The 13,012-nt window shown below is 54.7% G+C and overlaps 1 protein-coding gene across 4 annotated transcripts in view; it reads left to right on the forward strand.

The window, feature by feature from the left end:
- The first annotated feature begins 606 nt into the window (after positions 1 to 606).
- The window catches only part of ANP32A (acidic nuclear phosphoprotein 32 family member A), a 40,166-nt gene continuing 27,760 nt past the window's right edge, over positions 607 to 13,012 (forward strand). The window contains exon 1 of one of the 4 annotated variants that reach the window (XM_027067630.2): positions 607 to 813. In XM_027067630.2, coding sequence (XP_026923431.1) covers positions 760 to 813 — 54 coding nt within the window. In that variant the 5' untranslated portion in view covers positions 607 to 759. Of the gene's footprint in view, positions 814 to 1,438; positions 1,931 to 3,291; positions 3,493 to 4,668; positions 4,693 to 13,012 lie in introns of those variants that run through there. The other 3 variants (XM_027067629.2, XM_053223820.1, XM_027067632.2) reach the window with 3 other exon arrangements.

The raw sequence follows: 13,012 nt of genomic DNA on the forward strand, positions 1-13,012 counted from the left end.
CGCGCGGCCCTCCGGACCCAGAAAATGACCAGCCCCTCCTCCCACTGCACCCTTGACCCCTCCCCCCTCTTTCCAGGCCTTTCATCAGCCCGCCCGCGGGGCAGCCCGCGGCCCCGAGACCTCGCGCCGGACGTCCACCTCTTTCACCAACCGCTCCAGCGAGGCGGGCAGGCCCAGGGCGTCCCCGCGAAGCCCTCGGCCCTGCGAGGATCCCGACCCGGACCCCTCCGGCCGCGCCCCTCCCCCTCGAGTAACGCACCTGCGGCCCCGCCCCCGGCCAAACGCTGAGGCGGCGGCGGCGGGCTGGCGAGGCCGAGCGGCTAGGCTCTCGAGGCGCAGTCACCTTCCCTTCCCCCGCCATTCTGCCCACCCCCTAGCTCAGCCACCAAGCAGCCGCCGCGCTCCTCAGCCGCCCCGAAATCTAAAGGGGTCCGTCTCCGGCACCACAACCAAATGGCTGAGCCTCCCTGGCCGGCTGCGCAGCCCGCCCATTGGTCCCTTCCCCCCCCGCGCTGCCACCATTGGCTGTTGCCCGGAGACCCTCGGCGGCGATTGGCTCCAGCTGTTGCCGCTCATCCGCCGGCCCGCAGGTCCCGCCTCCACCGTGATCAGGTTAGTGTGCGCCGCGGGTGCTGGGGGCTCGAGAACCGAGCGGAGCTGGTTGAGCCTTCAAAGTCCTAAAACGCGCGGCCGTGGGTTCGGGGTTTATTGATTGAATTCCGCCGGCGCGGGAGCCTCTGCAGAGAGAGAGCGCGAGAGATGGAAATGGACAAACGGATTCATTTAGAGCTGCGGAACAGGACGCCCTCTGATGTGAGCATTTGCCAAAAATATCTCTGTCGGTCCATTCTCCTACTTTGTGTGTGTGTGTGCGTTGGGGGGAGGCACTTTTTTTTGAGGGGGGGGGCGCCCGGGAGGTGTGGGTTTCGGGGTCGGACTGCAAATGAATTGCAAGGTTGGGGGGTTGCATTGCCATCCGAGCATGTTCCGGCTGCCGCCGCCGCTGCCCTTGGTGTGTGACTACCTGTGCGTGTGCTCCCGCGTGTGCGAGTGTGGGTGCGAGAGTGTGCGTGCGAGTGTGCACCCACCGGGGGCCAGCGGGCGCACGCGTTTGGGTCGGAGAGAATGAGGCAAAATAACCCTCTGAGCTCGCTGCTCCCTTGACTCCGTCTGGGGGAAAGATTAACGAGGCAGAGGAGGAGGGGGGCTGCCTCCTGGATTTAACAACAAAAAAAGGGGGTTTTATATTTTATAAATGAATCCCCCCTTCAGCCCCCCTCCCGCGCCTTCCCCCTCCCTTTCTCTCTCTCTCTCTCGCTCGCACACACACAATAAGTTTTGGGCTTCGCGAGTCCGGTTTAGTTTCTGATAAATGTGGGCCGAGGCCCCCGGGGAGAGCGCGTGGGGAGGGGGCTGCAGTGGAGTTGGGAATGGCTCGAGTTTAAAGTGCGTCTTCATTTCTTTGCAGTGATGAGGCGAGAGACGGGGGAGCCATATTTGTAACTTTGTAGTGTTCGTGAACGCGCCCTTTCTCTCCCTCCCTCCCTTTCTCTGCCTCCCTTCCTCTCCTCCTCTTTCTCCCTCACTCTTTCCACCCCACCTTCGGGCCAGATGCTGATGTTTCTTCCTTTCCTTCCGAAGGGAGGATAAATTGGAAGGGGGGAGGGATTTTCGAACGTGCTAAGGCACAGATAATCCCCGCGCCTCCCCACCTCGAGCGATCGCTATTGCAAGTTACCCAAAGGCTACGTCCCGGTCCCCCCTCGCCCCTGCTCCTTCCGGCCTCGCTGAGATGCCAGCCTTTGAGCCCTGGCGCCCCCCGGCCAGGCTTTCTCCGGGGTGGGCTCCTAGGCAGCCATTCGGCGCCTGGTTAATAAATGGGCACGGGAAACTTTGTCAGGACGCGAGCTGCCCAGACCTGGTGCCCGTGGTGGGTATTGGCCGGGTCCAGATTTATGCGGGCATAGGAAACACGCAGCTCCGGGATGGGAGTTTGCCTTCTGGTCGCCGTTATTGATTGGGCAGCGGCAGGAGTACGGCCGGAGGAAACTTACACGGATGGGAACTGGGAGGCTCGGGCGAAAGCCCACCCCCAAGGAGGGGGAAGGTGAGGGTGGGTTACTCGAACGCTCGTTTGCATTTCTGGCTCCCTCTCGCTTTCAAACAGTGTTTTATGTGAGTTGGCGGCTCAGCGGAGACCCCGGCTCTGGGGCGGAGACCCTGGCCGGCTCCTCTCGCGGCCCCTTCCGAGACCCGGGCAGCGCGGGCCGGAGGACCCCTCCTCCAGCCTCGGTGGCCAGGGTTCCACAGAGTTGGAAGTTTGGGTAGCACGGTGCGCTGACCTGTCGCCCCTTCAGCCCGTTAAAACCCGAATCCCTGGCGAAGGCAGGCCTTGCTTCCTCTTTTCTCTAGTTCCTCCCCCAAACCTGAGACTTTTGAAAACAAGATCCTTTTTGTCCCCCCCCCCCCACCATAACGCAGCTGTGGACTGTAGACGTGCAGTGCCTTATGGCGCGCAGGGCGGGGAGGGGGTGGCGGAGGGAGGGGAGGGGGTGCCCGCCGAGAAGGCAGGAGTTTCCGCGAACAATTTGCCGGCGGTTTGCCTTTCTCTGGCCGGTTTCATCCCCGCTTAGACCCCGAGCCGGAGGATTTGGGGGCTGGGTGTGGTGATGGGGGAGGGGGCCGGAGCCGCGGTCTTCCCGCGTACTTTCCGGAAGCCCCCCGTGCGGAGGGGGAAGGGCGCGCAGTGGGGGGCCGGGGTCGTGGCGGGTGGGTGTGGAGGCGCGGTTCGCCAGGCCGGCCCCAGCCACCCGGCCGGCCAACTGGGAGCGAGATCGAAAGCGGGTCGAACCGGCTCTTTAAACTTCCCCGAGTGTGTGCTGGGGGAGGGGAGCGCGCCGCGCCGAACTGGGAGCGATTTCTCACGCTTCGCCCCCTCGCCTCCGAGTCTCCCTGCCCACTCGCCTGCCCCCTGCCTCGAGGCGGGGTGGGGCGCGGGTGGGGATGGAGGGGGCACTTTCTGCACATTTGGGGAGGAGGGGGAGCGAGAAAGCTTGCTAATGAGGGACAAAAGGGGTGGGGGAGGAGGAACTATTTTTTTGTAAACGTTCTTAAGACAAATAGCTCTCGGAGAGCGCCCCCTGCGCCCCTCCCCGCCGCGCTCCCCCCCCCCCGGGGGCCCCCACATACCCACCTTCGGAGCCTCTCCCAACTCGGATCCGGGGGCTGGTGGCCACGCCGCGACGCCGAAATAGGACGAGCAGCCATGTTTCCCGGGTCTCGCGCGGCCCGCCCCGCCCCTCCCCCATGGCGCGGCCGGCGCCGAGCGCGGGGCTGCGAGTGCGGGCGCCGGGCTCCATGCGGCGCGGGGCGCGGGCCGGCGGGCGGGCTGGCGCCGGGGCGGCCGGGCCTCGTGCGCACGGGCCGGGCGCGGGCGCGCGGGGCCGGCCCCGGGCGGGCCTCCTGGCTTCCCCCGCTGCTTTGGAGCTCGAGGTGTTGTGTTATTATTTTTGCAAAGGCCAGGCCCGCCGGAGGCCGAGCCCGAAGGGCGCCGACGCGTTATTGGGGGGCAGGGGCGGCCGCCGGGGCCCTGCTCGCCTGTGGCACGACTGCCGGGCGCCGGGCTGCCATTTTGTCACTGTGGCTGTTGTCGCTGTGTATGTGGTGGGGGGGGATGGTGGGGGTGGTGTGCGGAGTCTTGCGCCATCGCCCCGACGGCCCCGGACGTGGAGGCAGCAGGGGAAGCCGGCTCCGGGGACCCCCGGTCGTGCTGTGGGCCCCGATGGGGTTTTCTTCCCCGAGACAACGGCCTGAGGCTTGGCTGGAGCGTCGCGGCGGCGGTGCCCAGGGAGGGCGACGATCCTCCCCGCAAGTGCTCCCCCCACCCCCCATCGCTCTCCCTACCTCCCCCACCCCCTCTTCTTTCCAGTGTTTCGCCCTTCCTCCTGCTGGCGTTTTCAGACGTAGTTAAATGTGGCCCTAAAGACGTACTGGTCGCCCGGGTGTTGGCTCTTTCGGAGAAACTGATAGGAGGGTCGGGGGAGAAATTAAACATGAGGTTTCTTTTCCGGGAGGGGGGCGCGCGCGACTCCAGCGGCCCTGACTGGAGCCAAGGACAGCAGCCGCTTACCCGGGAGGGACGAGTTGTCGATGTGTTGGGGAAACGCCCTCCGGGGCTGGGCTCTCCGGGAAGGTAGGTCGCGCCCCGTGTTTCAGGTGGGTGTTACAGCGTCCTGCAGTCTGCGAGGGGAGGCCCCCCCTCCACCCCAGTTTTCCACTGCCCCTCCCCCTTTTATTTTTGCCCTGGGGAAGGCAGTTCACGGTAGTAACCCTAAACCGAAAAGAGAAGGGAATAGGTTTGCTTTTTTAAAAAGTAAGCGATGTCTTTCTGCCGACCGCCTTTCTGCGTCACGTCTCTGGCTTCTCTCCGGGACTTTTTAAAAGCCGATGTCAGTGCTGGTTAAGCACCTCTCTGGTTAAACTCTGGTGTCTGCGTGAGACTAGCTTTGATGGCAGTGCCTGGCAAAGGCTGCCCAGGAAGCCAGGTTTAACTTTGACCTTTGGAATACGTCGCATGATGTTTTCCAGACTACTGCCTAATTGGGTTCATGTAGCCTGATATTAACTCCAGTTTATGCGAGCCAACCAAGGATCCACAGGCAGAAAATTGAGCTGGGGCTCCGGATGGTCATGGTCAGTGATGTTTTGTTCCTGGATTGCTGCTGCTGGTGGTAGTTTTGAGTCTGGGGGCTCCATAGTGAAGGTGGGTTTTGGAGCTGCACAGACCTCTGCGTTTGAATTCTTCTGGCCAAAAAGAGGTAGGGTAAGTTAACCTGTCCCTGTGATCTTGGGCAGGTAACCTAACCTCCTCTTTAAACCTTCATTTCCTCATCTTTACAAGGGGACTAGTGAGCTGGTCTAATGAGTAAGTGACAAAAGTGGCTTCTTTTGGCCGTCAGGTGCCCAATATGCGATAGTGTTGGTCTTGGAGAGATAATAGAGCACAGCTCTGAGCTTCTCTGCAGTTCTGGACAACAACAACCATCACGACAACAATAATAATAGCGAATGCTTACACAGCACCATGCTGTGCCTGGCACAATTCTAAGTGGATTATACAGATCAATTAATCTAGTCCCCACAGCAGCACTGTGAGGTGTAGGTACTGTTATTATCCTCATATTACACACAGGGAAATTGAGGCATAGAGAGCTTATCACAGCCAGTCTGCATACTCATCATCTTAGTCTCTGTTCCATCTCCTGAAGCACCTTTTTACTTTTTATTTTTTGATCAGACACTAAGGGGAGAGCTTTTTCTTCTCTGGCTTTAAAATAGTGCCACCTCATGAGAGATTGAGTTTCCTGTCATTTAAGGTATTGAAATGAACCCTGAACGGCCTCCTGCTTGAAGATACTGAGGTGGGTGGTCAGGACGGGGGGGGGGGGGGGGGGGGGGGGGGGCGGCTCTGAATTGTCATTTTAAGGAGGGAAGCCACATACACTTGCCGAGTTTGGTTCAGAACATCACATCTGTTTAGGCTGAAATAAGTCTGTCCTTTTAGATGTTGGGGTACACATTTTAGTAATGAGAAGACTCTTAGGCAGTGGTTTGTATGGGATCCTGCATGGAATGCATTTTCTGTTTTTGTCACCATCTGCATCCAAAAAACTGAAGAGAATTGGCATGTCCTCTTACCTTACCTAAGATGTGGTATACTAGTAACAATTCATGGATCATCTCACTGAACTCTCCTAACGACTAATTAAGGGTAGGCAAAGCTGTGTGACATCCTCCATGTTGTGAGGGTGGTCACGGTATGCAACACAGTTGGGTTCTCCTACTGTAAAACCAGAGGCCTCTTTGGTTGGAAATTAGGGACTTTGAGAGTTGTGTAGTCCATCACGTCCCAAACATGGCCCATCCATCATCAGAATCACCTAGGGAGCATGTAAAATGCAGATTCCTGGCACCCCTAGATGTTGGTTTAGCACAAGTGCTGTCAAATTCAGGGTCAGCTGCCTGTTTTGGTATCATGAGCTAAGAATAATCTGTACATAGAAATACTGCAATCAATTTGATGATGTGGAATGCTTAATTTTGAATTCCAATTATGTGAAATGTTATCCCTCCCCCCAAAAGAATTCCACTTGTCTCATTAGACCATCACTACCCTGACCCCCGAGTTGTATTTATTACAGATCTTAAGTTTCATCAATAAAAGAATTGTGGAAATTTGTTTTCTGTCATTATAAAAGTGCCTGTGTTGTATTGTTAGTTTTGCCTCTAGGTAAAGTTTACTACCTGGCCCTTTACAGAGAAAGCTTGGTGATCCCTTTCTTAGTTGGGGGAAGAGAGGGCTGGGATCTGGATTTTTTTTATTTTATTGTTTTTAATTCTTAAATTTTTTATTAAGCATGTGGCAAACCATTCATTTGGGTGGTGCTTTAGGAGTGTTTCCAAGTTCTTTTGTGTGTGCCCTTTAACTAGTTGATGCCTAGTGGAAATTGGCTTTGATCCAAGAACCTCCATCAGAAGAGAAATTGTCCTCATTACCAGTTCAGAATTGAGTGCCCCTTCTATCTAGAAGTTCTTCTGTGTAACCAACTAAAATTCTTCAGCTTGCATACTCCGTATTTCAAAAGGGTGTTGTGTATCTTGTAGTTCTATGGTTACTCTTCAATTTCAAATGTCTTCTCAGAGCTTTGCGGCCTGCAGAAGGTGCAGCAGCTGTGTCCTCCATGGCTGACATCAGACCCTTAGAACACAGATCATTGAAAGCCACAGATAATCCTGAAATCTCTGGTCCTGCCCTGCTGCTCTCCCACCATGCATGTTTCCTGGGGAACACACCCTCAACAAAGTGGCTTTGAGTTTCAGAGCCTTCTTCCTACCTCTAGCCACTTGTGCCCGAGCTAACGAGCAGAGGGAACAGGAATAAGACTGGGCAGGCTGAGGGGAGGAGGAGATAAATCCAAGGGGAAGAATCCCAGTCCCCACTCCCCACAACTTTGGCGTATGCGTTAAGGACAGCGGACTGCGGACCCAGGTCCCTGTCTTGTCCGCTTTTGCACCACCAGCCTTTCAAGGTGACTTATGCTAGACTTACACAATCCTTTTTATTTGTAATACAGGCACCTAACTGAGCTTTGGGGGCTGGCCATCCCAGAGCCTCCGTCGGAATGAATGATCCCACGTTGAAATAAAAAACTCGGGGACTGTTGGTGACCCTTTATGGATATCGTATCAGCTACTCATCAGGCGACTCCTCCCCCCTGTGCCTGCCCTCTCTACCTTGGTGTCTCCGCCTGGGAGGGGAGCACAGAGCTTGTTGCTGAGTGGTGAGGAGCCCTGGTCACATGAGCTTGGTTGGCCCAGTTGTTTGGCCTGAGTTCTGAGACGAAAAGGAGGCTCATTACTCTGCTGTCCAGAGGCGGCCACTCCCTCACAGATGTGTACTGCCGTGTCTCCCCACCCCGTTTTGACCTGCCCACCCCCTGCCCTAGCTAGTTGTCTCGGCTCCTGGGGAAGTGCACTCCACCCATTCCGCATCACCACCGCTTTCCTCCCACAAATACAGAGAAAAAGGGACCTGACTTTGAATCTTAGAATCTTACGTTACATTGAAATACAATGGTACACATGATAAATCCCCAACAATGATGTTTTCATTAAAGAGATGGAGTTGGGCAGGGATGGAGAATTGCGAAGGCACCTGTTACTCAGAACTTGTCATTTAATAAAATTTGTTGAAACAAGATGAGCCAAGCACCCGTGGCCCTGGGCCACCTGCCTGGACGTGGAAACAGCCTCCTTACATAGAACCAGTTGTCCTGATGATATCTGTTAATACAAAGACTGTAAACAAGATAAAATATCTTTGTCTTCCCACACTAGTCCCTGTCTTGTGCCCAGTGAGCCACACCCTGCAACCCCCATACATCCACTCGCATTTATTTTGTTTGAGCCCCACGGCTGCCCTGGGACGCTCATCTATCTTCTCTACCAGAACTTGCCCTAGGCAGCAGATCTAAAAGATCAGCTTACTCCTCCACTATCACTTACCCTAATGTGGATTAAAGTCAAGGCTGTCTTTCCCAGAGATATTTGTGTTTGGAGATTCCGGTTTGGTGAGCAAATTAGCAGAGGGCTATTAAAGACTTGTGTGCTGTTCTCAGTTTTGCTATTATTAACTAACTTGGACAAGTTGCTGGGCTTCTTGGGGCCTCTCTGTCTCCTTCACTCTAAAATGAGAGTATTGAATTGGATTGGTGACTTTCAAACTTCTTGATCCTAACAGTAAAAATATGTTTTGCACCACTACCCGGTAGGTATATACGTACATATGTTCTACCAACAAATGACAAGATGCTTCCGTACTACATGTAAAACATTTCTGTTCATTAAAAAAAGTGTGCTGGCTTTGACCCATAAATTGATCACGTCACTTGTTATTGTTTGAAAGACATTAAAAGATGAGTGTTAAGCTTCCTTCGCACTCAAATACTTGGTGGTTTGATTTTGGGGAATGAGGGAATGCCATGTGTAGCTTTGTGAACTCCCTCCATTGAGGGTCAATAGTGATTTCTCCAGCTTTTAAGCCAGCTCGAGGGGCACCTGGGTGGCTCAGTCCTTTAATGTCTGACTTCGGCTCAGGTCATGGTCTCCGTGAGTTCGAGCTCCGCGTCGGACTCTGCTGTCAGCACAGAGCCTGCTTCAGATCCTCCTCTTTACCCCCACCCCCTCCCCTGCTTGGGCTCTCTCTCTCGCTCGCTCTCTCAAAATAAATAAAACTAAAAAAAAAAAAAAAAAAAAAAAAGCTGCTTGTCCCTGGGTCCCATGTTCTCCAACTGCACACTCTCTCCTTAGTTCTAGCTCTTTCCCACCCCAAACCTTCTCATGGCATTAAGGAATCCTTATCCTAAATTCCTACCCCCAAGTGGATGCCTTCCAAGGTTCCTGGTTGTGCCAGTGGCCCTCAGCCAAGCCTGTTCCTCCACCCCCTCTCTCCACGCTCACCACCCAGTGCCTTCCATCCTTCAGGTGCCACACACTGTGCAGGTTGCCTGGGGCCTGGCTTCCACGTTTTCCAGCGTGGAGGAGAGACTTGCAGGGTGAGGAGGGTGCCTTTGGCTTCTGCTCCCACCCAGCCTGCCTGGGGGGTGCATCCTGTCTCCCCTACTTCCAGCCATGGCACTTGGGCAAGCCCCTTCACCTCACAGCGCCTCCCTCCTTTTGTCTCTGTAACGTGATGATGTGATAGTACCTTACCCCATGGTAAGCACTCAGGAAACCAGAACTGTCATTGGTATTATGCTCTGTCCCACTGGAACCACATAGTTGGCATTCGCTTTAAAAAAAAACAAAAAACAACAAAAAAACACCCCATACGTTAACACACATTATATTAAAAAGTAACGTTCGTTTCAGTGAGAAAAGAGGTTAGAAGCTAGAGATTCTTAACTTGGCAGAAGTCTTTTCCCCACGAGCAAGCAATTCAGTAGTAAACGTGTGGCTTCTGGATGTGAGTATAGCTGCACATCTAACCATCACAGAGCAGCCCCAGCCATGGGTCCCAGGTAGTCTGTGCAGAGGGTAAGGTCACCACTCTCTCTCCCGGATGGGGCGATGGCACTGTTCCTCACCGCCCTCCCAGCCTGCCCCCTTGCTGGCCACCCCCGCCTTCATGGAAAAGTGACGCCTGGTTTCCCAAGAAATGCCTAGCCGGAATCTGTGCCCCGCTCAGGTGTCCTCGGTGTTTTGCCCTGGGCACCTGTGCCGCTCCTCTCCTTCAGACCTTTTCAGGCTTGTGGTGTTTCTCCCATCTTCCAGCCAGCAGAAAACCTCACTTGATTCTGTGTCACCGTGGCTGCTGCCTAGCTGTGTCTTCCCATTTACAGTCAGACTTCCTGAGTTGTCTAGAACCACCTTCTCCATTCCCTCACTTCTCTCACACCTCAACCCTCCTCCGTCTGCTTTGCTTCCTAAACAGCTCTAAAGAGACAACTTCACTGTCGTCTTCTACATCACTCCTCAGCAGCATTTGCACCCTTGACCTTCATGAAACGGGTTCCCTCCCGCGCTCCCTTTCTCCAGTATGTCTCCTACCGCTCTGGTCACTCCTCGTTTCTAGTGTCCCTTGCCCTCCTCTCTGTGGCCACGAAGCATTTTGCCCACTCGGGCCTTGGGCCCTCTCGGTCTGCATTCCCTCCACACCATGTGGTGTCCTCCCGCCCTGACAGCTGAAAGGACCGTGCTCGCTCTGTGACTGATGGGTGCGTCCCCGCCCTGGACTCCTGGCTAAGCTCGGGACCCACCCGATGTCTCCACCTGAGTGTCCCCAAATCACCCCACAAGCAAATGCCCAGAAAGAACCCATGACCTCTGTAACCTCCGTCCTCCCCTAGATGCGCCGCGACCTTCTATCCGTCACGAGTCCTATTCGCAATACATCCTCTACTGCCTGCCAACTGATGTCCCTGCATCCACAGCCCCCTCGAGCCACGCTTCAGACTTGAGCCAGCATGCTCTCGCCGAAACACGGATGTAATTGTGTCGCCGTGCTTCAAATACGTGGTGTTCTTAGGAGAAGGTTCTGTAGGGACTGGCCACTGGTTGCCCTCATCGTTTCCCTCACCGCCTTGCCACGGCACTGGCCTCACTTACCGCCTTTATTCCTGCATATCTACGCCAGGCCATAACTGCCACCATCACCGACTTAGCGTCTAATTGTCTCCACCAGCTCCCTCACCCTCCACCCTCCTCAGCTCTGGGTCTGGTTCTTTTGTTATGAAACTCTTACAGAAATTTCCTTCACAGTGCTTCAGTTGGTAATTATACATTCCCGAATGTGAGTGTTTTAATTAGCATCTCTGTCCCCCTGTGTAGCCGCATGATTTCAAGGCCCTGCTTTTGGTACACATCACTGTGTGCTCTCGGAGCACAGCACTGCACTTGGCACATGGTGGGCATTCTAGAAATGAAGGTGAATGAAGAAACCAGGGTCCTTGCATGTTCTTGTCATTTTCATCGCCTTCTGGAAAGCCAAGCACAAGCCCCTGAAACAAAGCATCAGAAACAATGTAGGGTTTTTTGCCCACCAACCCCCTCCCCTCCAGCTCTCCCCTGGGTGAGTGTGAGCTCTTCCTCTGAGTGGGTGATTCACACTTTCTTAGCGCCCTGTGCTTCTCCGATTTTTCCGGTTTTTACATCTGAACCTCAGCCCTAGTTTGTCTACCTTTTAGTTTAGTGGATTATTCACACACAGCAAAGCAGAACACCAAAAAACTAATAAAACACAAAAGTATTTTTCAAGGTCCAAATAGTTTCTTCCTGCATGTCAGTGGATTGTGTTAGGAGACTACAACTCTACTCTGTGGCTTATTTTATTTTTAATTTGGTCACGAAAGTTCGTGCCATACAAGAAATGCCTGTACCTTACCAAGCACTCTTTCCTTACTCAGAACTTCCCAGCCCTGGTGTGTGATGGGTTAGGGGTGAAGAGCATTCTTTACCCTTCTTTGACAAGCAGGGAAGGTGCAGGGCTCTGCCTGAGATCCCCAGCAGAGGAAGCATCCGTTGCTCTGTGTTAATAGGTGTTGTCTGGTTAGGCTATGTGCACAGACCCACCAAAGTCCTCTCAGGCCATCCCGTAGGGTCCAGCGAAGGCAACCCCCTGGGCTGTTCTGCAGATGTCTTGTGAGGCTCAAGACACGTCTGAGGTGAGAGCATTCCATTAGCAGAGTGGGAGTGAGGAGGCTTTCCCCCTAGTTGTCCTCCGGCTGGGAATAAGGAAAAGGCAGGGTTCTGCTGCGGGCTGGAAGAACAGGAATGGAGGGCCAGAGTGAAGTCTGGAGGAGAAAGGCCTGTGGTGTCTCTGTGAGCAACATTGTGCTGGGACTCTGCCGTCAGAAGTGTCCAGAAGGTCCAGGTCACTGGATTCTGCTGCGTCCCTCGGAGGTCGGGGGTGGGGGGGTGGTGGTGAGAGAGGAAGAGAGAGAGAGAGAGAGAGAGAGAGAGAGTGTGTGTGTGTGTGTGTGTGTGTGTGTGTGCGTGTGTGCGCGCATGCGTGCGTAGGGGGGCGGGGTTGAAGCAAGAACCTGTAATAGTAAATTTAAAAGGATTACAGATTTCTTCAGGGGCATGCATCCCGTGGAGGCCCTCATCCCCCATTATGTAACCAACTTTTCTGTAGCTGCTGGCCTCCCCAGCAGGCCCAAATGGCGTGGCTGTGAAGGGAGGGTGAGGGGAGCCCACTTTCACTGACACGGCCTGTGTGCCCAGCATCCAGAATGATGCAGGGAGTTCTGTGAATGCCACGTAAGTATCTGGGTAGCAGCTTGAATTTAGTGAATCCAGTTCCTATGTTCTGGATTAGGGGAAGGGGGGCGGGGGAGGGGGGTGTGGTACGCGAGCTGGGTGGGGAGTGGGTTGCAGACCAGTGGAATTGTGGTTTCTGTGGTGGGGTTGGGGAGATAGAGCATGGACAGGGGAAAGAATGCATGTGGCTAGAAAGGCAGATTTCAACCCCAGCTGTGTATCAGAACCACCAGGGGAGCATTTTAAGAAATTCCCAGGCTCTACCCAGCTACAGGATCAGTCTCCGAGGGTGGTGCCCAGTCGGTGTATTTTTAGACTGCTCTAAAGGGGGCTCTAAAGCACAGTTGGGAACCGCCACATTGAGGCAGGGTGCAGAACTCCACAGCAGGTAGGAAGAAGTAAAGTAAGTGGAGGTAAAAGACGAGGAAAATGGAGGAAGGAAAATGGGGAAGAGGAAAGAGGGGTCCAGAATCCCCCCGCCCCCGGGGTGCCGGGCTCTGGTCCTTGGCCTGGCCCCCTCACGGGCCTACATTCCGGCTCATCACACTTGCACGTGAACCTGGACCTCACGGGGCTGCTACTGGAGTGTCGAGTGAGGTTTCTTGAGCAAGACTGCACTTGGCCCTTCCTTGATCTCCAGGGGACCTTTATGTAAAGAGGACGGGACCCCAGGGCCAAGCAGTCGGGCGTCTCG

This window comes from Acinonyx jubatus, chromosome B3 (assembly GCF_027475565.1).
Source record: "Acinonyx jubatus isolate Ajub_Pintada_27869175 chromosome B3, VMU_Ajub_asm_v1.0, whole genome shotgun sequence".
Taxonomy (NCBI): Eukaryota; Metazoa; Chordata; class Mammalia; order Carnivora; family Felidae; genus Acinonyx; species Acinonyx jubatus.